A 22,426-nucleotide genomic window follows, 5' to 3' on the forward strand; every position below is an offset into this window, starting at 1 on the left:
AGAGAGATGGAGATGCAGCATTCATTCTCTCCGTTATGCGTGAAATGGAGCACGTCGTCTAAGCCGTTTCCGGTATAGCTCGGCAGTGGACCGTCAGGGTTAGCGTCAGGAACAGTTGGCACTAAGCCTTTTCTGGGGCGGTTCGCAGCGCCCTCGGTTTTACAATAGGTTTAGTGTGGACGCTGGACAGTGTAGTGTAAGCTCCTTAGTAAAATCCATCAATCAATCAGTCATGCCAACACTAACCCCCCTTTCTCGTTTCCTACATTATTAGTCAAGGCATTATACCTGGAGAGACCCAAGGAATAGAGGAGGGAAGGTTGTCACCATCCCTCGAAATAGAATCAAAAGTCAATTGAAATTATGTACAACATTTGCCTCCTACCATCCACCCCTGACGGAGAACCCTAGGCATCAACCCATCTACCGAATGGGTCCAACTCCAACCATCGGTTCGCCGTTGAAGTATTCTCTGGGATTGGCTGACCCTACATGGTTCCTGGTCCGTCGGTTCCATTGACGGCCTCGAGACTCGAGTTATACTGTTATGGCTCATAAATTTCCCTCGTACATATCAATCTCAAACCGCTATAAATAACGACTGGAGCTGTTTCACGGAACAGAGTGTGGTGCCCACTTTCCACTTAAGTATCACCCCGAAACTCCCGTATTATACATAGATAGAGATGTAATCGGAATAAATGGGCAACGGCCACTCCGGATACAATATGATGTTGTGTGGATAGAATCAACTCATCCGAAAGCCCACGAGGCACAAATCACACTAACACCCACTCGACGTCATTACATCTTACTCTACCGCCGACTATCCCCAATGCTAACCTTCAAGCGACTGCCCTAAAAATTATATATACACTTACTCCGTACTGGAATCAGTAATACTTGTTATTTAGATCGGCCTACCTCAAGAGCAAGTGGGGCAGCTGCAGCTGCAGCCTTCTCCGCGTAGTCAGTCTGTCCGATAACAATCCCACACGTAAAACAGCGAAAGGTGAACCCTCGTTTCACTTAAGAAAGAAAAGAAAGGAAAGAAAAAGGAAATTTTTAGTACGTACGTACACAGTAGGAGGGGATTCTATCCCTGAGTCGGGCAGAGTGGGTCAAATAAAATAGAAAAAGAAAAAGTAAAAAGCACGATATTGAATCTGCAAGTCGGGATTTATCCCATTATCGGATGAATATAAGCCTGCCGCCTAACCCATCCTTCGTAAGTGTTCACACGGACCCACTCATACATTCCGAAGAAATAGACCAAAGAAAAAAGTAAGAAGGATATCCTGCACAGGAAGGAAACTTCAAATTCTATACAGAGAATACAAAAAAAGTATAGGCCCGAACCCGGGATCGAACCGGGGACCTCGCGCAGTCAATGCTTTGGGTGAACCCTAAGCGCGAATCATACCACTAGACCATCCGGGCAATTGATGTAACAGATAATGATTTATGTTTACATGAGAAAGGGCATCTCATCTCCCTGCTTTGCGTTGACATCCAAAGCCCTGCTTAATCTTTCACCACTAATAGTCTTGTAGTCTTTGTATGTTGCTTGACAGGTTATCAGCCTAGGTAGCCCCTATTTATTATCTGTACTGTTAGCATCAGTATTCTTATAAGGGTTGAGGTTGTGAAATAGTGTGATACTAAAGACGGTGTACTTGTGGGAGTAATTCAGATACGCTAACTATATTCAGTCTACTTGAGGTATTGTCGCTGTATGACCCTTGCGAGGTTTAAGAGTCAACACCCGCAAAGCCCGAGTCTTGCTCCTTACAGAAGCCTGGCCGATGCTATTGGAGCTATCGACTTTCTTTAGTATTCACCGCCCGGATGGTCTAGTGGTATGATTCGCGCTTAGGGTCAACCCTGAAGCATATAATTGCGCGAGGTCCCCGGTTCGATCCCGGGTTCGGGCCTACCAATGCTTTTTGCAGGTGGCAGGGTAGCGGAATTGAGAGATAGGAGATGGTTTCGGGAGGAAGGGCTACTTTTCTACTTCTAGCTTCATTCACCTAATCAAATGTCTAGCTAGGAATACCGTTGTTTTTTTAGCTTATAAACCTGCGGTCTTTGGATTGCCCACCCTCCTGACATTGCCAACTGCAACAATCAATAAGTTTGGTAAGACTGATGGAGGCAGTTGTGGCCGCAATAATAATAATGGAGTTACAGATGGCTGAACTATCTGGAATGTCTTAATTATAATAACAATATGTTCTGATAGACTTTTATTAAGTTCTTCCTTCTTTGACATAGATGAGATAACTGTGGGCGCTGTTTCGGTGTACCGCGATCTAATCGGCGGGATGTCTGGAGGGCTGTAGGCCAACGGGCTTCTGGATTGCAGTACTAGGGAGATCAAAGGTGCACAGGAATGTATGGCGGATTGTATTGAGATTAAGAGAATGAACCTCTTGAGAATCTGAACTGCGCGTGAGGATTCTAAATACCATCCCTCGCGAGATGAAACCCCGTGAGTTGAAATACCTTGCGAGCTGATAAGCCATAGTGTCTTTCGGTTCCCTCACATTTACGATAACCCTAAATACCTAGCAATTCACCAATAATACTTGCAGCCTGTATAAACTTTCATCTCGCGGGGTATTAGAAACCAATATGACCATAATAGATCTACTTTTATATAGATATAGCCGTAGGCGGTCAAATGTCTAACCAATTAGCTATCGCCTTTCCCAGTTGAAATACCTTAAGTTGAAATAAACTAGCGGGGGATGGCGCTGTCGGGCGGCCGGCTTTGCGGCGGGTAATTGTTGCCTCAGGCAACAGCCATTCCAGATAAAGGCGAAACGAATATCAAAATATCCAAAATATCAAAAAGTATAGGCCCGAACCCGGGATCGAACCGGGGACCTCGCGCAATTGTATGCTTCAGGGTTGACCCTAAGCGCGAATCATACCACTAGACCATCCGGGCAGTTGATGCTTATACTAGTTGAGTTATGGCTATATGAGAGAAAGACTTGAGAGCCTCCAACCTACCAATCAAGACTTCCGCTCTACGCGTCGCCATAACATGCTTTCCTAGCACCTTTATGGGGATCATATATTGAGTACATGATATTATTGTAACCTTGGCTATCCCTCCAAGCATGTTTTCTTTCTTTATAACTCCTATCCTACTTTAATCATGAATACGGTATACCCGTTCACCTTCTTTATTTTGTCGCGCAACGGGCAGTGAGCTAGGGTAAGTATGAAATAGATAGGGTGAGTCTGCTGTATTGTCAACTCTATGGTGGCAGTATGCTAGAATTCTATTGAACTTGACCGGAGGAGCTGCAAAGTGTATATAGCATTCGAGGGTAATGGATTCTTCATAGCTGGAGTTACTAATGTATATTATATGTATTACGTGAAATGCTGCTAGACCTATGAGATTGCAAGTAGCGGTATGCTATGAGAGGTTGAGAGTTGCCAACCTTCTGTAGGTCCGGGGGATAGCTACGGTCTTTATATACATGTTAGGCCAGGTAGTAACTTTAGCGGATCTACAAGGTTCTCCTACATCCAGTAGCTCCCTTTCATAGCAGTACGGCGTCGCCACGATCACACCTAGATGGAACAATATATTTGACTTTCGTAGCCTATATAGTATAGAAAACTCGGATTAACTATGTAGATTGGAATGAATGAAGCTTGTGAAGAGCTACCAGGCCAATCGTCTATATGATCTGAATGCACCACCATAGGGGGTTAGGACGTCTAATTGATGTGATGATTAGGAGTGCGCTCCCTTGACAGGTTTCGCAGCCGCCTCTGGGCCGAAAACTTCGAACCCCTCCCCCCCTCGACCTTTAAAAGAGCCACTCGGTCAGGTGTCAAATCAAAGAAAAACAAAAGGACAGAGGACAAAAGAATTTAAAAAGGATTCCTTTAGAAAGAAGGAGGAAGGCCCGAACCCGGGATCGAACCGGGGACCTCGCGCAGTTAATGCTTTGGGTGAACCCTAAGCGCGAATCATACCACTAGACCATCCGGGCAGTTGATGTGTGTGCCGTAAGAATTACGGCTAAATGAGGGGAAATCTAAAAGCTTAAGGCGTACCGCCGAAAATAGTTTATTACGCGAATTTACGCCGAAGGAGCGCTTACACCATATCAGTGTTTTAGGGAGATCTATTTTTATCTAGTTGGTTCTTTGATATTAGTAGATCAATTAGATCCAACTTAATAAGATTCTGCTCCAGGAGTGACCGCCCATTATCTAATATGCCCAGGCCTTTGAGCTAATCCTTTTCTGAGTTATAGATTGTTTTACACTATACTCCGTACTATATATATCACTCTCGGGCTGCTGAGGAGTAACCACTCTTTATACTATATCCAATTTATACTTTTACGTGGGTCGAACTCTTTGGCGGGGATCAAGATAATATGATTATCTATATGAAAAGTGACGGGGTTTTAGGATATCCCAAGGAAAGGTTTTAGTCAATGCGCGTACAATAGTAAACTGTCTTGGCCTCATAATGTCTGTAATGTCTCCTCCCCCTATTCAACGAACAGATAAGTTGACCTTAGAGAGATCTCTGATCGTATTTGAAGTCACATAGGACGATATTTCCATGGCATCCCTTGTGTACGTAACGCAAAAAGCCAACCGTGACCCAATATCAGTCGCAAGCGCTTCTTGAGCCCATACGTGTGGATGTCGCTGGCCGGGTGGCTTAATCTCGGCTTTAACAAAGGCTTCCTGTAGAGGTTCCTTGATGCGAAGGAAGAGTTCAATGCTTGGATGTATAGTCATGACAAAATATTCCTGCATTTTTGTCCGACTCCCGTTGTATTTACGACCTTGTAAGAGTTGTGCTCGAGTTTTATCTCCAATAGTGAAGCTTCGATCACCAGCACCTGCATGGGGCTTCTTCAGAGCGGCTAGGGTCTTGATGGCAAGTGTCAAGGTTCTGATATTCCAGAAGTTTCCAAGTCTTGCCCTTCGAGAAGATCAGCTCCCCCAATATTATCTTCCAATTCTTCCTCTCTGGATTCGATATCTTGAACTAAATCATCACTAGGATGGCTGGAATCGACCGGGAGCTTCTCATTCAATTGGCTACAAAGATCCCGAACTGCTGCAAGTTGTGCTTTATCAATCTTAAACTCTGGAGCATAACGATTCTCTGGTCCACTGTATTCTGGGGAGGCTTTACGTGTCGTGGAGGTAGCATAGATGAACGAAAACCGGTAGACAGGGAAGAAGCTGTGCGGGAAGGTCCTGCTTGCGTTTTCGCCAACGAGGAGAGGGAGCTGTATTCATTTGTTCTGTAGCCTTGTTGACCATGCTTTTACGTTCGAGCTTGGGGCACTTGGCTTCGGTGTCCTGTTCTGCGACAGTAGCTGGACTCGATGTTCGGGCAGGTATCACTTATGTGGCCATGCTCGTGGCAGCGGAAACACTCAAAATGCGGGCAGGTTTCCCGTGTGTGACCCTCTTGCATCAGCCCACAGTTAGTGCAAGCTCTGGGCTCCGTCAAAAAGACCCATTTTACATGCAGGGGTGGTTGGAATGGAACTCGTGACACGGGTGCAGTCTTAAATCCACCACCACCCAAAAATAGGATACGAATAAGTAGTAGTCCTAAACACCACCAGGGGGGAAAAAAGAAAAGAAAACTTACTAGCGGAGAAAAAAACCCACAAGTGAAACCCCATCTATGACCTCATCCTCGCTGATCATATTGCAATAGTGTTCGACTATTCCCCTTACACTACCCAATCAGGGCTTCTTCCTCCCTACACTCACAGGACTAGTGAATGAGTACCAGAACTGCAAGTGATAGTGTCTAATTGAACAATGACGATCTCTGGCGGTATCTCAGCCTTATCCTTGGCAGTCTTCGTATCTTCCCATTATTCTTCGATGGAGTGAAACCACTACTATTCACTATTCAGGGTTCTCATCGTTCTGTCACTTTCACATGGAATAAGCCCCAGTAGAATATGAGGTATGCCCTCAATGATGCTGTGTATGTCATAGTACAAGGTCGTACTCAGAAGGCTATGTAAACCAAGAAAAGCATGGCGGAGATTTTTAGACATGTCCAGAATGGACAGCCCAATACGTGACAACCAGTTCATTCCAAATACCCTACTAGATTCCCCAGAACACAGAATGCATATACTAGATCGGATCAGGGCATTAAACTTCATAATTCATTTATCTAGACATCTCCGCCCAATGCAACAACTCCATCGAAGTACCTCCCTGCGCCATGCTGCCTGCAAAACGCCGCTACATCCACCTCCCAAGGACACATCCCCTGGGCGCCTGGTACTAGATATGTATCTCCCATAGACCGGATCAAGATGCGTTTGGTAAGGCCGTGCTAACCGTAACCGAAGGGACGCCAAGCCGGCCATCAATAGAAAAGAAAACGATAACTGTCGGATATTCGCAGGGTGAAGAAAGACAACGACACAGATGGTATAAGCCAAAGACCCCGAAGGAAAAAAGAAAAACAAAGGGGTTACGAGATCTCAATCAAGAGCAATATCCTGCCCCATCTACCCGGATGGTGGAGAACGGAAACACCAGATTGGGATGGTAGTCAGAAGTAAAAACAGAACTTCTTTCGTCACATCCACAAATATAAAAGTACCAACAGCTAGGTCGCGAATCACTTGCAGCAAGCAGAAAAAAAGCAAACCAAGTTTTGGCCTGTTCCAAAAAAGCCATGTACATGCCATATGAATATATGCAGAAAATTCACAACTCCAACATCATGCATCGCAAAATAATCACATATCGAAATTGTCATCAACATTGAAGATTCCAGGCTCTCCGCCTTCGTGAGCCTTGGGAACACCAGTCATACGGTGATCGTCAAAACCCCCAGGGCGGTGCGGTCGTTGCCAAGTATCAGGGTCCTCGTCCATATGATCTGTGGGTTCATGCTTCAGATGATGGTCAATTGAGCTCTCGTTAACGAAAGTGAAGCCTTTGAAGTTAGCTTGCAAACCCGGGGACAGCGGGGTGGATGCTGGCATATAACTATTCGCTACTGCTGCTGCACGGTCGTTTAACGTGGCGTTGGCATTTGTGAACTCGGGATCGAAGTTCGAAGTATCCGTATCGGATTTAAGTTTCGGTTTGAACGGCGGGATGACCTGCTTCTTGGACAAAGCGTCCCAATCCACATCATGGAAAAATGGGTGTTCCTTGAGTTCTTTGGCATCTGCCTTGGCACCCAGCCGGTGCTTCGGATTGCGGTTGAGCAAGCCTTTCACGAAGTTTCTGCCCTCGGTACTTAACGCGTCTCGTGGGAACCTAACCTTGCCGAAAGCGATATTCTTATACATTTGCTGGGTATCTTCGGCGTAAAAGGGACTCCAACCGCAACACATCTCGAAGACAAGTACACCCAGAGACCAGAAGTCAACCATCTTGGTGTATCCTTGCTCATCAAGTAGAACTTCCGGTGCTAGATACTCGGTTGTGCCGCAGAATGTGTTTGTGGTGTCATTCTGAGCGAGATTGGCTTTGGATAATCCAAAGTCACAGAGTGCGATGTGACCGTTAGCGTCGAGAAGGATGTTTTCCGGTTTCAGGTCGCGGTAAACGATGTCGTGCTCGTGGAGATGCTGAAGAGCTAAGATAAGCTCCGCGATGTAGAACTTGGCACGGGCCTCCTGGAACCGCCCTTCCTTTTGAAGATGCCAGAAGAGTTCGCCCCCTGACATGTAGTCTGTAACGAGGTAGAGATCGGTCGGGGTTTGAAAAGAGAATTTGAGACCGACAATGAATGGAGAGGCAGCCATAGCGGTCCGAACCAGAATATTCCGTTCTCCCAAGGTATGTGCAACTTCCTTCTTCTGAATGATCACCTTCTTCGACAAAACTTTCATGGCATAAATTCGGCGTGTGTCTTTCTTCTTCACTTGATAGACCTGACCGAATGTGCCTTTGCCAATAAGCTTCAGAACCTGAAAATCATCCGGGCCCACCTGTTTCTTCTCGGTATGCTCAAAACGCATTTCCATGTAGATTTCACCAGATACTGCAGAGTCACCTGCGCCGCGAGCAGACAAGGGGAACCATCCTTCTAGCCGGCTGTTGTCTTCCTTGAGGTTAACGCACAGTCGCACGTGACCTAGAAATGCTTCTTGGTTCTTGCGGTCATATACTGAAACATCAATTTCAGATTGATCGCCGAAGACATCGCTGAAATTACATCATTAATGAGGTGGTCTAAAATGATGGGGAAGGAATATAGGGTGGTAAAAGCTTACAAGGTGGCTTCATGGTTCCAATGGGGATCGGTCACGGGTGCCCTCCCCCTAAGATCAGGGCCATCAAGGGAGCTGTTGTTGCTACTTTGCCGGCTCTTCATTGGGATGGCCATCGGCCGCCCAGCGTCGCGATCAGACTGCTCCTGCTCCTTCTGACGTCGCTCGATAGACTCTTCTTCTTCGTCCTGCGCGCTCTTCGAGATCCACTCATTCCATTCGAACACGCAAACAACATAAGGATCAAACCCTGGCTTAAGCCCGCGGCCTTCTGAAATTTTCACATACAAATTGCCCTTGATCGGAGCAACTGGCGGCCCTGAAGGTTGTGGAGTTTCGGCTGGAGATGGAAACGCTTCCTCAAGTTTTCCGGCAATTTCATCAGTTGATTTGTCCATCTCATCGGCCTGATGTGTTGGCTCTGTCGACTCAGGCGACGATGTAGCCGGCGGCTTATCGGTCTGTGACCCTTCATTGGACATGGCACGCGGGGTAAGCGGTGGGGTATTCTTTAAACGTGCAAGATCAGACACATTCCCAGTTAGCTTCGCAAGGTTCTCAGAAGACAAAGAAATGTGTGGCTTCTCGTGCTCGAGGAGGGGAACTTCCGATAAACACATCGGGTCAGAGGTATGAGGAAGAGAGGGGTTTGAGAAGTGGGTGGCAAGGACTGGGTCGTCAGAGACGCTGGAGACTGGATGAGAGGTATGACGGCGAGCTGCAGGCTCAGGAGAAACGCTTGCAGGTGGAGACAGAATGTTCTTCAGCGCATTAAAAATGGAACCCATCCCTTTCTCTGGGGCCGACGACCCTAGCTCAGCCGTCTCCGACTCTTTCTGAAGCAGGGAAGACGCAGAGCAATAAGGGGGGGTAGGTAAATTCGTGTGAGGTAAAGACTCTGGTGTTATCTCCTTTGCTTCGACATTTGAAGACTTCATCCCCGATGCCTCGTCACGCTCCATCATGACAAAGGACCCCGAAGACGAGGAATGGTGACCAGTGCTTTGGTCATCCTGTGTCCCTGTGACGTACGCGCTCGACTGAACCAGGTGCGCGGAGGCAGCAGTCTCAGAAGGAAAGAACTGTGATTTGGGAGGGTAAAGCGGACCATGGGAAGCACCAACCTGGAAGAAATTGTGCATTATGGAAGGCTGGCGCTTATCCGAGAACTCGGGCTGTGGAGTAGCCATCCCGGACGGACTCGGACTGTTTGAGCCGATCTGATCTTGATTGTCGTCGTCCTGTAGACCATTGCTGACAGAGCGGTTAGCCATGGATGAAAGCCGCCAGTGTGCATTGATTCGCTTGAGGAAGCACAAAAATAATGACATGGTGGTGATGATATGCCATGGGGAGGTTCAATCAAGAAAGGAAACATGATTGTAATCCAACATGGAGTTGAGTCACAGCAGCGGGCCAGTTGTGAAAGAAGGCTAAAGCTGCATCAAGCTGCAGGTCTCTTCCAGAAGGCAACGATAAGGCTGGCATGAATGCGCAAATGTCTTCCACCCAACGCGACACAATACATGGACAGCAAAGCACAAAAATGCCTCACGCTGCAATGGTGCCAGTGATGGGGGCTTTCAGGTAGACAACGCTTTTCTTTTTTCTTTCTGCCACCTGACCCAAGACAAACAAGACAAAGAGACCACGAGGTTCTTTATTTCAACGATGTTGCAAAAAGATACATTCTAGACCAGCGGTGGGACTGAGCGAGACTCGAATTACTCACTTCTGGGTTTTCAGCAAGCCAGCATCTCCACGCAACTCGGATCCGTTTTGAGTGGTAGCCATGGTTTATGTTCCATTCGACACCGAAGAAATCCTCCGCTTTGCAAACGTCGATGATAAGAAGGTAGCGCGATAGGTCACGTCGAGATCGTAAAAAGCAGGTGGTGCGGGTGACCGGTCAAAGTGCGGAAGTTGAGGAAAGAAGAGTTTAAAAAAAGAAAAAAAAAGAACTGTTCACACCGGCGGACAAATGTCGAACTAAGGAAGTTTGCGGATAGATGGATCCGACCGGGATCGGATCGTACCAAGCGCAGGTGGAGGGATGGAGGGGTTGAGGCGGGATAACCGTCGACTATGGTTGTGGGTTAGAAAAGATTTGACCGGTTCATCAGAGGGCGTGTATGAAGAGGGGGGAAGAAAATGATACAGAGAAAAAGAAGTGATTCACAGGGGCAAAAGGAAGAAAACGGAAGCGATGAGTGGCAGTATTACTCAGAAACCAAGGATCGGAGGCAACGTGAAGGAAAAAAGCCAATGCAGTGACAGTACAGTGTCTGTACCTTTAGGTTAAGGGTAAATGGGAGGGATCTCACACTTGCAATGTGTGGATGAGCGAACCTTGGGTTTAGTGTCAAACTCTGGGCCCATTTAAATTGGGCGAACGGCGGCGGACTGCGGGATTTCCCCAGAAAGAACAACACGAAAGAGGCCGATAAAAGTGATAATAATAGTCAAGATAAATTATAAAAATAAATCAAACGAATCAATGGCAATTGGAAGAGTGAATGGGTGACAGCCCTATTGACTTGTCCCCATAGAAATATATCCAAAAACAAAAGAGTGGCGTTTTAAGGCCGAAAGCTGAGCATCCAAGGCATAAGCTGCCGCTGATGCCGCTGACTAGATGGCGGACAGTGAAGAACGCGGTACTTAGCACTTAGTTAGGCAGCCTACCAGCACTAAGGTACCTGCTAAGCAACCAACGAGGGCCTCACTAATCAGAAGAAGTAATCAGAATCTTGTCGTGAGGGGGAGGGAAAACCACAAGCGGATTTGACGGGAATCAGATATAGTATAAATAATGGAAATGAGTTGAATAAGGGAAATTAAAATAAGATCACTAAATAGATAAATCAAACCTTCTCCTTTTTCTTCTTTTCTTTTCTTTTTATTTTTCTCTTGGATATTCTTTCGAGTAATACTAGATATTTCTTTTTTCTTTCTTTCTTTCGCCTTTTTTTTTTTTTTTAAAAAAAAAATAATAAATAAAATAAAATAAAATGATAATAAAAAAAAGGTGAAGCTCACCGTTGATTCTGGATGGTGACCGTGAAACGCTTCGGTCTACTATTGGTTCAATACCCACATACCTGTCTGGTCCCTTGGACCTTAGGTAAGGTCAAAAATGGGAGGGAAAATAATAATTTCGAATCAAAAAGAAAAAAAAAAAAAAGAATTATTGCGAAAGGGGAAAAAGAGAGGCCTTACTCAGAGTACACCGAGTGGAGATGGAAGGTGGTGCTGGACAAATAGAGAAGGATGTTATGGAACCACGGCGTGGGTTAAATTCATCTCGGAACCACATTTGATTCTTGAGGACGGAGATGGTAATGCCCTCAGGTCCGGTGGTAATCTATGACTCTTAAATGGCAACAAATGCATTCCTGGTTCGCAAGAAAGGAGCTGAATATAAAAACCGAAGGGGTTTAAGGTATGATGATGGTGAAGGGGGAATGATGACAGCAATAGAAGGTCGGATGATGAGCAGACTAGGGGGGGGCAGCAGTAACCGCATGTCGGGTGCTGCCATCTTTTGCCTCTTCACCTTCGACCATGATTCGTGATCCGCCGTTCGCTTTGGCAAAACCGGGAAAATCTTCGACAGCCTGAGGTTTGAAAGTCTGCACCGCGCGAACTATACCCAATGGGGCAGTTGGCCAGTCGGTCCACGGTGACAACATTCGAATGTCTGGTTCGCATTTTAATGCCCTTGGAAGGTTGTCCCTTTTTCTTTTTCTTTTCTTACCCCATCTTTTCTTTCGTCTATTTCGCTATTCGTTTTTATTAATTGGAATCGCTAGAAAATTAAATTAGAATTTCTGTTGTACCAACAGGTACAGCCCAAATTTTCAATATTCTAGAAAAAGGGAAAAGAAAAACCTTGCTTCATGACTCTATCTCCTTTCGTAGTATGTATTGCATCCCCATAGTACATGGACGATGGGTACTTTCAATGGACGAGATAAGCTGATCGTTTCAGATATTTGCGTCTTATCTCCAAGACGGAGTACTCTGCTCCTCCTCACGCTAACCCTCAATATCCCTCATAGATGCATGAATCGTTCCCAAAGATGTGAACTTGATCTCCGCCACCTCCTCTTTGACCCCCCATTCCTAACTGTCGGCCTACCCAGTGGAAAGGTGGGGTTATACTCCGGCCCTCCAACTGAAAATGTCACTTGTCGCCATCTCGATGGTCGATCATTGATGGTTTATCGCGGTTAATGAATTGACTATCGATCACTTAAAATGACTCGGTGTTTAGGAATAACCATCCATCTAGAGTGGCAAACAATCTCTCGTTTCAAAGGTCAATGCATCTCTGGGTCAACGATGGCCGTGGAGTCCACTTTACCGAACTTCCTCATTGCCTGCCTTATTCCGTACTGTGCAGTTACTGTGCATCTTGCCTTGAGTTTCCCCCTTACTGCTTATTTCCAGATTCTATCTTGCTTGACTCATCTCTCGACTCGCTTTCTAGAAGGGCCCGGCAACTGGGCGGCATGGGCTGAAACAATGTGCGGCCTTGTTGGCAGCAGTGCTGCTGTACAGCGAATCGCTTACGCATACAGCCGCATCTCCATGTTGTACTGGAAGGAAACAAACATATTGTTACTTGAATGATTCACCAGCTCCTTGTTTTCTTTCTGTCAGGAGGTATGGTTAAAGTAATGTAGCTGGGTAAGATTAGCCCTAACAGCCATAGGGCATACACCGCCCTTCGTATTATAGTAATCCTTGGAAGCCCAACGGGCTGGCCGAAACGCCCTTCTGTTTATTTACCTAATTTTTGTTTTGGTTGCTCCCCCATCAGGTTATAGCTGCTGCTCAGCATTACCGTAAACTTCTTCAAAGTTACACCAGGCCACTGTGGATGTACGCTTCAAGCGCGAGAGTTGAAGTTCCGGTTAGACGGTAAGATCAGCCGGCCACCATTCTCCTGCCACATTGAGGGTGGCTTAAGCACAAAGGCGCACCTCCAAAAACTTGTCTTCAACTCGTCGGAGATATTTTCGTAGCGGGCAGTGATGATCTAATTTTATTTATTTATTATTTTTTTTTTTTAAAAAAAAATATTCCGATGCTAAACACCGACTACCTCAGATGTAATTAATAAAATAATGCAACAATGTTGCTCCCCTCCCCTACCGTTAGGGTTACGGCTATCTACCAGGAATTGTTGGGAAAAGATCTCCACGAATTGTGCCTGGGTCAAGAAGAACCAGCTCCCCCTTCACCCGCAATGACCCGTCAATCAAATTTCATATTTTCCCGGTCGGCCAAGGGAGGATCGTGCATCTGAGGCTACTTGGACGCAGTCAGTAGGTCGGTCACCTGCAAGCTGTAGCGTGGTGTCAGCGATCTACAGCATGCAGCATTCTTTTTGTCACCAGAAGAGCTCCGAGGGCTTCCATAGGCCCACCACGTCGAGGTTCTCCAGCCTCTCAAAATGGAGGGTTGACGGGTGGGTGGAAACTCTACTCGGAAAGCAGCAGCTTTGGTCGGGTTACCATTGCGCGATGCTGATTCCCCTCCATCGAGTTGCATTTGACGATGAGAAAATGCGGAGCACTCCTACCATCCGGGGCACACCGAAGGTGAGGAGGGGTTCCAGAATATCCTTTCGACCGTCAAGCCTGACATGTGAATCGCGAAGAAAAGCATGTCATCGACATTCGGTACGTCAGAGACAATGTCCGTGCATGGCTTATCGTGATTGTGAATCATCCGGCATGTTGCCTGGAGGCTTGATGAGAATGTTCCGATCCAAACCAGAACGCACTGCTCCCTCCATAGACCTGTTTCGAATGGGGCGAATGACCTGACCGAGCCGAATTCTCCCTTCAGCACGTAGACCACTAAGACCTATTCTGGGTATTACCATCTAGGATGGCTGCAAGTCAAAAGATGACGTTCCCGAAAGGGAGAGAGAGAGGGACAAAATGACATCATGCGGCAGGCACCTAAGCCACAATCCACCGATATCTAATTGTTGCCAAGAAAGACCACTCAGTTTAGGGCTCCCGTGGTCGAAGTGATTGGCCTAACCCACGTGGCGCCGCGACGGGAATCTTCTGTGCGCCTCAGGCAGCAACGTCCAAGCACGTGACTATATTCGCCCGGGTGCGGAGAAACCGGGACGCCGCTCATCACTGGCGCGCTCCCGAAAGGCACACCCAAGGGCATCCTCATCCCGTACATTCTGTTTTTGGCTGTTGTTCCCCACTCAGAATAGCTGCTGTCGCGATGGCGAGGAAGCTTAGAGCGGCTGCACAGGCAGCACAACAGTCGCTGAGTATGTCCATCGCACTCCCATCGTGTCTTTTTGTCTCGTGACCCGATCTTACAAAAACCACACTCACGGGCGCGTCCACTGACAGCTCCATAGGGAATGCTCCTCCTCCGCTCCCCGATGCCTCCGATGAGGAAATGGCTGAAGCGCCTCAGTCGCGCGGGTCTTCTCCCGCCATAGAAGATCCAGGCGATGCGTCCGACAAGGATCCCGATGTTGTCCCCGAACCCGACCCGCCACAGGAAGACGAGCCTGCCGCAGTCACCCATCCTCCATCGCGCGGCGACACTCCAACCCGTGGCCGTGTGTCCGCCATTCCGCGAAAACGACGTATCGGTCGGCCTCCGAAGAACCGCCCCCCTGACTGGGATCTGCCTGACGACGGTACGGCGGCGCCGCCGATTCATGTAAGCACGCCCGTGAAGAGGAGACGTGGTCGCCCTGCAGCTAGCGGCGGACGATGGGCTCGGAATCGGGGACCGTCGCATGTAACCCAGGTCCCGATTGACAAGGAAGGGAACATGATGGACGTCATTGATGATGAAGTGGCCCTGCCAGATGACCCTGAGGGTGAGACCAAAGTGGACAAGAATGGCGTTTTGAAGGGCGACCGAGAGTATCGTGTTCGTACGTTTACGATTCTTAATCGTGGCGAGAAACATTACATGTTGTCGACAGAGCCAGCCCGATGTATTGGATTCAGGGACTCCTACCTGTTCTTTCAGAAACACAAGCTTCTTTACAAGATCATCATCGATGATGACGCCAAGCGTGATCTCATTGAAAGAGAGATCATCCCTCATTCGTATAAGGGTCGAGCCATTGGTGTGGTGACCGCTCGGTCCGTGTTTAGGGAATTTGGCGCCAAAATCATCGTTGGTGGCAGGAAAGTCGTTGATGACTACAACGTTAAGGCAGCCAGGGAGCGGGGGGACGTGGAGGGTGAACTCGCAGTGCCTGAGGATAAGCTCCCCCCTCCGGGAGAGCCATACAACAAGAATCAATATGTGGCGTGGCACGGAGCTAGTAGCGTCTATCACACCCAAGCACCATCGGTGCCTCTGCCTACTGGTAAGGCTGTCGATTCTAAGAAGCGGAAAGTGACTGTTACTGGCGATAACTGGATGCTCGAACATGCCCGAGAAGCTAGGTAAGTCACACCGTGGCATGACAAGGTTTCGTTGACCTACCAGCATGCTAATCATCTGATAGCCATTATAATTCAATACTTTCGAACGTACGTCGCGAAAACCTTGGAGGCGTATACGATATTCATACGAATGCTATGCAATACCCCAAAATTATGCAGCCCTCACACGCTCGTTGGGAGCGTCTACCACCTCCAGACCCTCGAGTAGCGACCAAGTTGACCAAAGAGATGTCGACTTTGAGTCTCACCAATGGAGCCGAAGAGGAGGAACCAACTACTGAAAGTGACGCGCAAGATGACAAGACCACCGAGGAAACGACCAACGACTCTATCTTTTCAACGATTCCCTATGCCTTTTCTCGTCGTTTCGCTATCCACGATGTTCATTACGAAACTCCACCGTATTCCAATATGGGCATTCCCGGGCCTGACGGCGATGTGCATGATCTCGGCTCAAACGGTATCATCAGCACCGCAAATCTATCATATCCTGAATTTGTGAGTCCCGAAATTCTGGCCGAGCTACCCGCAGACTGCAAGGAAGCTCTTGTCGAGGCCGCTGCGCGCGAGTGGGAATGGAAGTCCAAGTGGCACAGCGAGGTGGGCGACGGTGCTCGCACGACTCCGCTCAAGAGTTATGCCTGGTTTCCTTGACCTGGTCGTACTCTTCCAGCTTTGTCGATTAAATCCTTGAAGGACGGCCTCGGGACTTAGTGTTTAATTTCTTTCTATGTATGACACTGTGCTTGGTTTGGGCCGGTTTTATGGTTGGCATGAGAAAATGGGAGTTCTTCTGCGTTTGCTTCGGCGGTGTATTATGTTCCAATATTTCTTCAATTAATGTCTCTTCACCGATACCTCAGAGACGGCGGCAAGCAGGTTTGCCTTTATATGGATGTCATGTCGATGACAGATTAGACAATTCAATCAATCTTTCTATATGGCACAAGATGGTCCTCTCTATCTATTGCTATGGACCCTGAAACAACTTTTGTCTGAGATTATCTAAATGGCCCTCTCTCTGGCCTACATTGACAGCTGTCGCGGTACACTTTTAGTCCATAAATTATATTAGGGTTAGTACAGACAACCATTTCTAGGAACTTAGTAGTGCTTATTGATCATAGACTAATGACTAATTCTATCCTATCTGATTGATCTCTTAAGAATGAGTGGGAATACCTATCCGTAATTCGCATGGTACGTAAGTGATAGGTTGCAGTCTAAATATATTTTCTTTTTCGGGAGTCCTCTACGTTATTCGACTAAATTTCTCAGAAAATATGTGTCTATCTTGGGTCTTTCAAATATTAATCATGACGAACTTCGTAATTCAATTAACCGACGCTTAATGATTGTATCGAATAGAATGGGCTAGCAAAGTGAGAAAAGAAGACAACTCGGGAAAGATAGAGTAAAATAAAGTGACGTGGTTTATCCCATAGCCATCTCCGCGCGCAGCTTCTCCAGTTCTGCTTCCTCGTCTTCTTCCTCTTGTACCTTTGATTTGCCTTTGGCTGTAATTTAGAATTAGGTTAGATGGTTTTCTAGGTGATAGATCTATTTCAGATAGGGGGGACTTACGTTCTCCGTTCGCCGCGGCCGGTAACCGATTGAGTTGATCTGCAACCGGTACTGTCCCTGTGTGAAGCATCCGCTCGTCCATCGCCTCCTGTTCCAGACCTTCGAGCTCGGCGTCCAGCTCGGTCTCGTCTGCCTGGTCGCCAATCTGGGTGTTTGTGATAGCCTGTGCGATTTCCTCGCTGAGTTGGTGTTGCTCGCGGAGTTGGTCCCTGCAGTCCCCGTCAGTGGCGTTGGTCCCCAAAAGAGCCATAGAAGAGGGTATATCCAATATTGGAACACGCACATTGTCTCATCAACCTTATCAATAGTCAAGTTACCGTGGATCTGCGTCATGGCTGCGCCAGCCTGCTTCATCGCGTTCAAAGTCTCCTGGTTGATATTCGCCGCCTCGATCGAATATATCTGTTGTTCTAGCTGGATGATTTGCGCCGTCGTCTGTTCGAGGTTCTTCTCGTGCACCTTCTTACGTCGCAGGGCAGACTTGGCCGCTGGACGATATCAGTCTCATTCGCTCCGGTAACGGGGAATAGAATACAGCGATACGAGAAAAGGGAAAGCCCCATACCATTCTTATTCGTCGTCACGTTCTTCCTCGCCACGGCATCCTGCTCCTCCATCAGATTCTCCAGGTGCTTCTCGCGCTTCTGCAGCATATCAAGCTGCTCCCGCAGCTTGAGGATCGCATCCTTAGGCGCATCCTTCCGCTTCTGGGCTGCCGAGCCGCCAAACCATGACCACATCTTGATAAGCGGTTTTAGGGGTTATATTATGTGGTTTTCCTCCGGTCCCAATTCTTAAAATGTATTATTACAGATAGTTGTCCACTATCCAAGTCTGTATGCTCCTCGACGCTCGGGACTAGAAATCGGTAGAAAGTGGTGGAGTCAGGCAGGGAAGATAATAGGCAGAGAGAGGGAGGGGCGGCGGTGGTCGAGTCTGGGCGGTGTCGTCGTAGGCTGTCGCGAAATGCAAATATCGGGGACAATCGATCTCCGACAAAACAACGAATAGGTCTAGGGGGTGGTTGCTTAGCGCAGAACAAATCAAGGCAACAATATTGGAGACGATTGGGAATTCACGATGGCGGATGAGATCCGTTTTCCCCCTCCGTTGGCCCTATGACATACGCGCTAAGCCTATCGGAGTATTGATCACGTGGGATAGAGGTTGTATTCCTGGATTCTGTTTTGGGTTTAGTGTTATCTTTGAGGCATTGGAACTTGAATACCCTCGACCTTCTCCAGGTTGCGACGGCTTTTGATTTATGCTGGGGATTATGTCAGTTCTGCTTCTGTGATTTGAGGGATGAATGGCCCTCCTCCTTCTACGAGAGCTTTTCTCTCTAGTGTACCTTCTCTTCCTGCTGGTTTGAAGGTTCGGTTTCTTGGTTGGTGCGTAGATTGTCCATTCTGGGATATGTATATCTCCGGCCGTACATGCCTAGTATAACAGCTAACCAGTCGGCTAACGACAGCGTAAAGACCTATAACATCACCACAGGCTACCTAATCCTAGAACATAACTACCCCCGCTGTAAGCCAACCCAAGAGCCACCCAGCATCCCCGTCGATGTCAATGCCGTTCTGGGAACGGTAACGGCGGATGAGTTGCGAGTTGGGGCGTGGGTTAACGTGCTCGGGTACGTGAGAAGAGAAGAGTCCTCGGCCTACGTGGAGGCAGTCATGGTATTCCGAGCCGGAGCAATCGCAGTGGGAGAGTACGAAAGGATTCTGCATAATTCATTAGAAGTGGATCGAAGGGTGCAGAGGCCTAAATGATATTTTCTTCCAATTGACAGGAATATGCAAGGCAGGCTGATTGTGATTTTAACAAAGTGACATTTTCACTCTTTATATTGAACACACTATTCATTATGATTATCTTGAACACATATGCTTCGTTGCCGTACATGCGATATCGTATATGCGCCTTGAAATCGAACCGGACGCCAAATATGAGAATAACTGGAACTTTTGGGAAAATTATCGCTGAATGTGGAGTATGCCGTTTTGGGTGATGCTGCAGTTTAAACCTCCATCTTCTCTTTCTCGGTTGCCTCTGCGTTTGCTCTCGCCTCCAGTCGTTGCTGAAGACGCAGTCGCTTCCCCTCCAATCTCTTCTTATCCTCCTGCATCCGCACAATCAAGGCACTCTTCCTCCGGATCTTGTATCCATACTTATAGAACACAATCGGAATCGGAATAATAGCCACCTCAAGCAAACCAAGCAATGTCCCAGACCAATTAGGTCCAATCCCAGCATAGAGATACGTACCCACCAAGGGCAAAACACCGCCCAAAATACTCCGAATGACAGAGTTACCCGCCATGGCAGACGCGGCGTATACTCCATAACTATACGACAGATAATTCGACGCATAAATGAACACGCCCGTGTTTCCAGCGCCAAACGGAACTCCCGCGAGGATGGGCACAATCCAGTGGATGGACGCCGGAGCGCAGGTCCATGCAAACCAGAGTTCGCCGGCGGGGATGAGGATGGCGGAAATGCATACGATCGAGACCATGGCTTCTGGGGGCACTTTGCCGGTCTCAGGGTCGATTGCGTGGTTGTTGATCATACGGCGGATGAAGGGTTCGCAGGCGATGGTTATGAGGCAGCCGATGCCGATGCCCAGGAAGGCGAGGCCGGAGAGTCCGAGGGACCAGCCGCGAATATCGCGGAAGACGATGGGATAGGCGGTGAAGCAGAGGTATAGGATGCCGTAGACGATTGCGATGTAGATGTTCCAGAATATGCTGGGGTGGGTTGTTAGATCTGGAGACCCGCGAGTTGCGATGTGGATGGGGGATATCTTACCAGATAGGCTCGGTGACAGCCATGACGAAGGGCCGTCCCAAATTTACTTTCAGGATCTCACCTAGACTAGCCTTTTGGTCGTATCGGCTCCAGTAGGGGTCCCCGGTCTCTTTGCGCATGCGAGCAGCTTTCTTCTGGAGGATTATGGGACCGTAAGTCTCTTTCATGATCAATGAGAAGACTAGAGCGACACCGGATAGCATCAGCGCGATCCAGTCCATCCAACGCCAGCCGAGATATTGCGTGACAAAGCCTCCAATGATTGGTCCCAAGACTAACGGCTGGTTAGATATGTGCCATACTGAATGGGATCGCATATTGATACGAACCTGGGCCATTTACTGGACCAATACTCCAAATCGACATTGCGAGGGCTCGCTCTTCATCATTGACTAGATCTGACACCATTCCTGGCGCAGTGGAAATCATGACACTACCAAAGAAAGCACCAATGAATCGTACAACGATGAGAGTGGCTACAGATTCCGCGCGCGCACAGGGTATGATCAAAACCATAAAAACAAACAAGCAACCCACAGATACGGGCTTTCGACCGTACACCTCACTTAAGGGTGCCATAAACATAGAGCCAACAGCAAGGCCGATAAGGTATAGAGTAAGGCCCAAGGTAACAATAGTGCTTGAAGTCCCAAACTCGGCCGCGATGTCTGCGACGCCAGAGGTATATGAGGTGGAGTACAAGACACTGGTTACCGTTAGGCACGTTTAATTCTCACAGTCGGCAATGTATATAAACGGAAATACTTACATGACCAGAGTGTTCCAGGACAGAAACGCAATTCCCATCCCTTTGTACCTGAGCGACCAGTTTTTGGGGTTCATCCGATCATTTTCATCCTCAAAGTCGACTTCGTACCTCGGGTCCGACGTTGCGTTAGTACCGATAGTGGTGGTCTTTCTGGCCAGAGAAGGCACCGACTGTCGCGAAGCTTGTGTGACAATTTGTTGTAGTTCTTCAGTATCCTCCGTCGAGGTAGACTCGGCAAGCGAATTGGTATCCGCCGGAGAGGCCTCCTCCTGGGCGTGTTGGGGCCATTTCTCGCAATCGGAAGGGTGATGCTTAGAGGAAGGCATCCTGCCTGAGAATGTTCGCGATAGCAAATCGAACTCCCTGAAGCCCTATCCAGTGAGTCGCACAGAGCAGATCCCTGGTCTATATAGTTTCCCGCCGGAGGAATCGAGACGCAGGATATTAGGCGGGGATCTCGATAAGGTACATTAAACTCTTACAGATGGACGAGAGCATGGATTGGAAGATTGAAAAGAGATAAAAAAAAGTTTTGTCCTCGTACAAGCCTGAGAGCTATGGCTACACTTGGTGGTTGAATTTTGGTAGAGCAAATAGTTTCACCTGGATGAGAGGCTCTCTTAGGACAGCCTGTGACGAAGTAATAGAAGTGAAACACAACAGGCCCTCAGAAAAATAAGACCAAAAATATCTGGACAGGGAAGGATTGACAGTTTTATTTTTCACTGTAATGATTAGCGCCTTTGTTCGTTAATAATTATCTGGGTAGATGTGGGGCTCAGAGGCAAGTGCAGTTACTTTAGTATATGGAGATAAGGCGTCGACACATTTCCTTAGGGCACGAGCAAATGTGATCTATGCTAAATGTGGTATGATATTCCAAGAGTCTCGTACATAAAGAACTCACAGTCTCAGTCGCCAAGAGAATTCGCAATCATGTTAACGTTGTCTGCTCGGGTATCTCATTTCTCTTGCCGGCCAGAGTCCGAGGTCGAGCAATTGCCTCCACATGTCCTAGACATACATAGAAGACCTTCGGAGAAAAGATTGATCTCTTACCGCTAGAGATCGACCTATCCAGGTAGACTCATGCATCTTTCATCTTGGAAACTTGGTAGGTGTTGGCCACCTAAGCTGACGCTGTATCATGTGTTGTGGAACAAATCCCGGGCCCTCACCCAGGAGCAGCTCATTTCCGAGGTCATTCCGAGTATGATAGTTTAGCGCCGTTTATGATCTAAGTATGGGTGTTTACAGTCAATTGTAGGTTCGAATGCCTTGTTGGTGTTCTTCAATGCTCAGCTTAAGCTCATTTACCCCATATCCCCGTACTCCAGACGGGGGAGGAGTCCATACGGCCCCAGTCAGTGGACAGTGAATGAATGGATCAATCAATCAGTGATGGAAGAAATGGCGAGTCCCTCATCACTAAACTGCCAAGGTTAGGTCGACTCCACCAGGACGTTAGCCGAAGAATGAATGACTCATCAATTGGGGGTCTTTCGTCCACATAAAACACCACAACACCCGTTGTG

At 47.7% G+C, this 22,426-nt stretch overlaps 6 protein-coding genes and 4 non-coding genes across 10 annotated transcripts; 3 read left to right on the forward strand and 7 right to left on the reverse strand.

Moving 5' to 3' along the window:
* Positions 1-1,350: 1,350 nt before the first annotated feature.
* Positions 1,351-1,440, reverse strand: F9C07_t27. Its single transcript has one exon. It is a non-coding gene; the product is annotated as a tRNA-Pro (tRNA).
* Positions 1,441-1,842: 402 nt separating this feature from the next.
* F9C07_t3 lies at positions 1,843-1,934 on the forward strand. Its single transcript has one exon. It is a non-coding gene; the product is annotated as a tRNA-Pro (tRNA).
* A 927-nt stretch (positions 1,935-2,861) lies between these two features.
* Positions 2,862-2,953, reverse strand: F9C07_t26. The gene has a single exon. It is a non-coding gene; the product is annotated as a tRNA-Pro (tRNA).
* Positions 2,954-3,929: 976 nt separating this feature from the next.
* Positions 3,930-4,019, reverse strand: F9C07_t25. Its single transcript has one exon. It is a non-coding gene; the product is annotated as a tRNA-Pro (tRNA).
* Positions 4,020-4,084: 65 nt separating this feature from the next.
* F9C07_2276990 (uncharacterized protein) lies at positions 4,085-5,319 on the reverse strand (the record flags this gene model as incomplete). The annotated part of the gene is made up of 3 exons (XM_071510219.1): positions 4,085-4,529; positions 4,640-4,942; positions 5,189-5,319. 3 exons carry the CDS (start codon positions 5,317-5,319, stop codon positions 4,466-4,468), a joined length of 498 nt encoding a protein of 165 aa, XP_071363592.1. The 3' UTR covers positions 4,085-4,465.
* A 790-nt stretch (positions 5,320-6,109) lies between these two features.
* Positions 6,110-13,310, reverse strand: F9C07_2276991 (camp-dependent protein kinase). The gene is made up of 6 exons (XM_041289282.2): positions 12,256-13,310; positions 11,484-12,184; positions 11,304-11,383; positions 9,997-10,989; positions 8,268-9,518; positions 6,110-8,199 (listed from the first exon to the last, which is right to left on the reverse strand). Exons 4-6 carry the CDS (start codon positions 10,056-10,058, stop codon positions 6,777-6,779), a joined length of 2,736 nt encoding a protein of 911 aa, XP_041142238.2. The 5' UTR covers positions 10,059-10,989; positions 11,304-11,383; positions 11,484-12,184; positions 12,256-13,310; the 3' UTR covers positions 6,110-6,776.
* A 1,212-nt stretch (positions 13,311-14,522) lies between these two features.
* Positions 14,523-16,372, forward strand: F9C07_9803 (chromatin remodelling complex Rsc7/Swp82 subunit-domain-containing protein; the record flags this gene model as incomplete). Its single annotated transcript, XM_041289271.1, has 3 exons — positions 14,523-14,571; positions 14,665-15,718; positions 15,781-16,372. The coding sequence occupies 3 exons, from the start codon at positions 14,523-14,525 to the stop codon at positions 16,370-16,372; spliced, it is 1,695 nt and encodes a 564-aa protein (XP_041142239.1).
* A 780-nt stretch (positions 16,373-17,152) lies between these two features.
* F9C07_2225199 (Snf7-domain-containing protein) lies at positions 17,153-18,042 on the reverse strand (the record flags this gene model as incomplete). The annotated part of the gene is made up of 4 exons (XM_041289283.1): positions 17,153-17,235; positions 17,303-17,511; positions 17,586-17,790; positions 17,868-18,042. The coding sequence occupies 4 exons, from the start codon at positions 18,040-18,042 to the stop codon at positions 17,153-17,155; spliced, it is 672 nt and encodes a 223-aa protein (XP_041142240.1).
* Positions 18,043-18,607: 565 nt separating this feature from the next.
* Positions 18,608-19,080, forward strand: F9C07_9805 (CST complex subunit Ten1; the record flags this gene model as incomplete). Its single annotated transcript, XM_071511945.1, has 2 exons — positions 18,608-18,693; positions 18,777-19,080. 2 exons carry the CDS (start codon positions 18,608-18,610, stop codon positions 19,078-19,080), a joined length of 390 nt encoding a protein of 129 aa, XP_071363593.1.
* Positions 19,081-19,328: 248 nt separating this feature from the next.
* Positions 19,329-21,217, reverse strand: F9C07_2056200 (MFS multidrug transporter; the record flags this gene model as incomplete). The annotated part of the gene is made up of 4 exons (XM_041289284.1): positions 19,329-20,061; positions 20,123-20,396; positions 20,452-20,828; positions 20,892-21,217. 4 exons carry the CDS (start codon positions 21,215-21,217, stop codon positions 19,329-19,331), a joined length of 1,710 nt encoding a protein of 569 aa, XP_041142242.1.
* Between the last annotated feature and the right edge of the window lie 1,209 nt (positions 21,218-22,426).

This window comes from Aspergillus flavus, chromosome 2 (assembly GCF_009017415.1).
Source record: "Aspergillus flavus chromosome 2, complete sequence".
Classification (NCBI taxonomy): domain Eukaryota; kingdom Fungi; phylum Ascomycota; class Eurotiomycetes; order Eurotiales; family Aspergillaceae; genus Aspergillus; species Aspergillus flavus.

What these genes read in the sequence shown, in the direction of transcription:
- F9C07_2276991 (XM_041289282.2), bottom strand. Translation starts at nt 10,058, where the DNA reads ATGGCTACCACTCAAAACGGATCCGAGTTGCGTGGAGATGCTGGCTTG. An exon ending in GGCTTGCTGAAAACCCAGAA is followed by an intron (nt 9,519 to 9,996) that starts GTGAGTAATTCG and finishes CCGCTCTGTCAG; the next exon opens with CAATGGTCTACAGGACGACG. An exon ending in TGGAACCATGAAGCCACCTT is followed by an intron (nt 8,200 to 8,267) that starts GTAAGCTTTTAC and finishes ATGTAATTTCAG; the next exon opens with CGATGTCTTCGGCGATCAAT.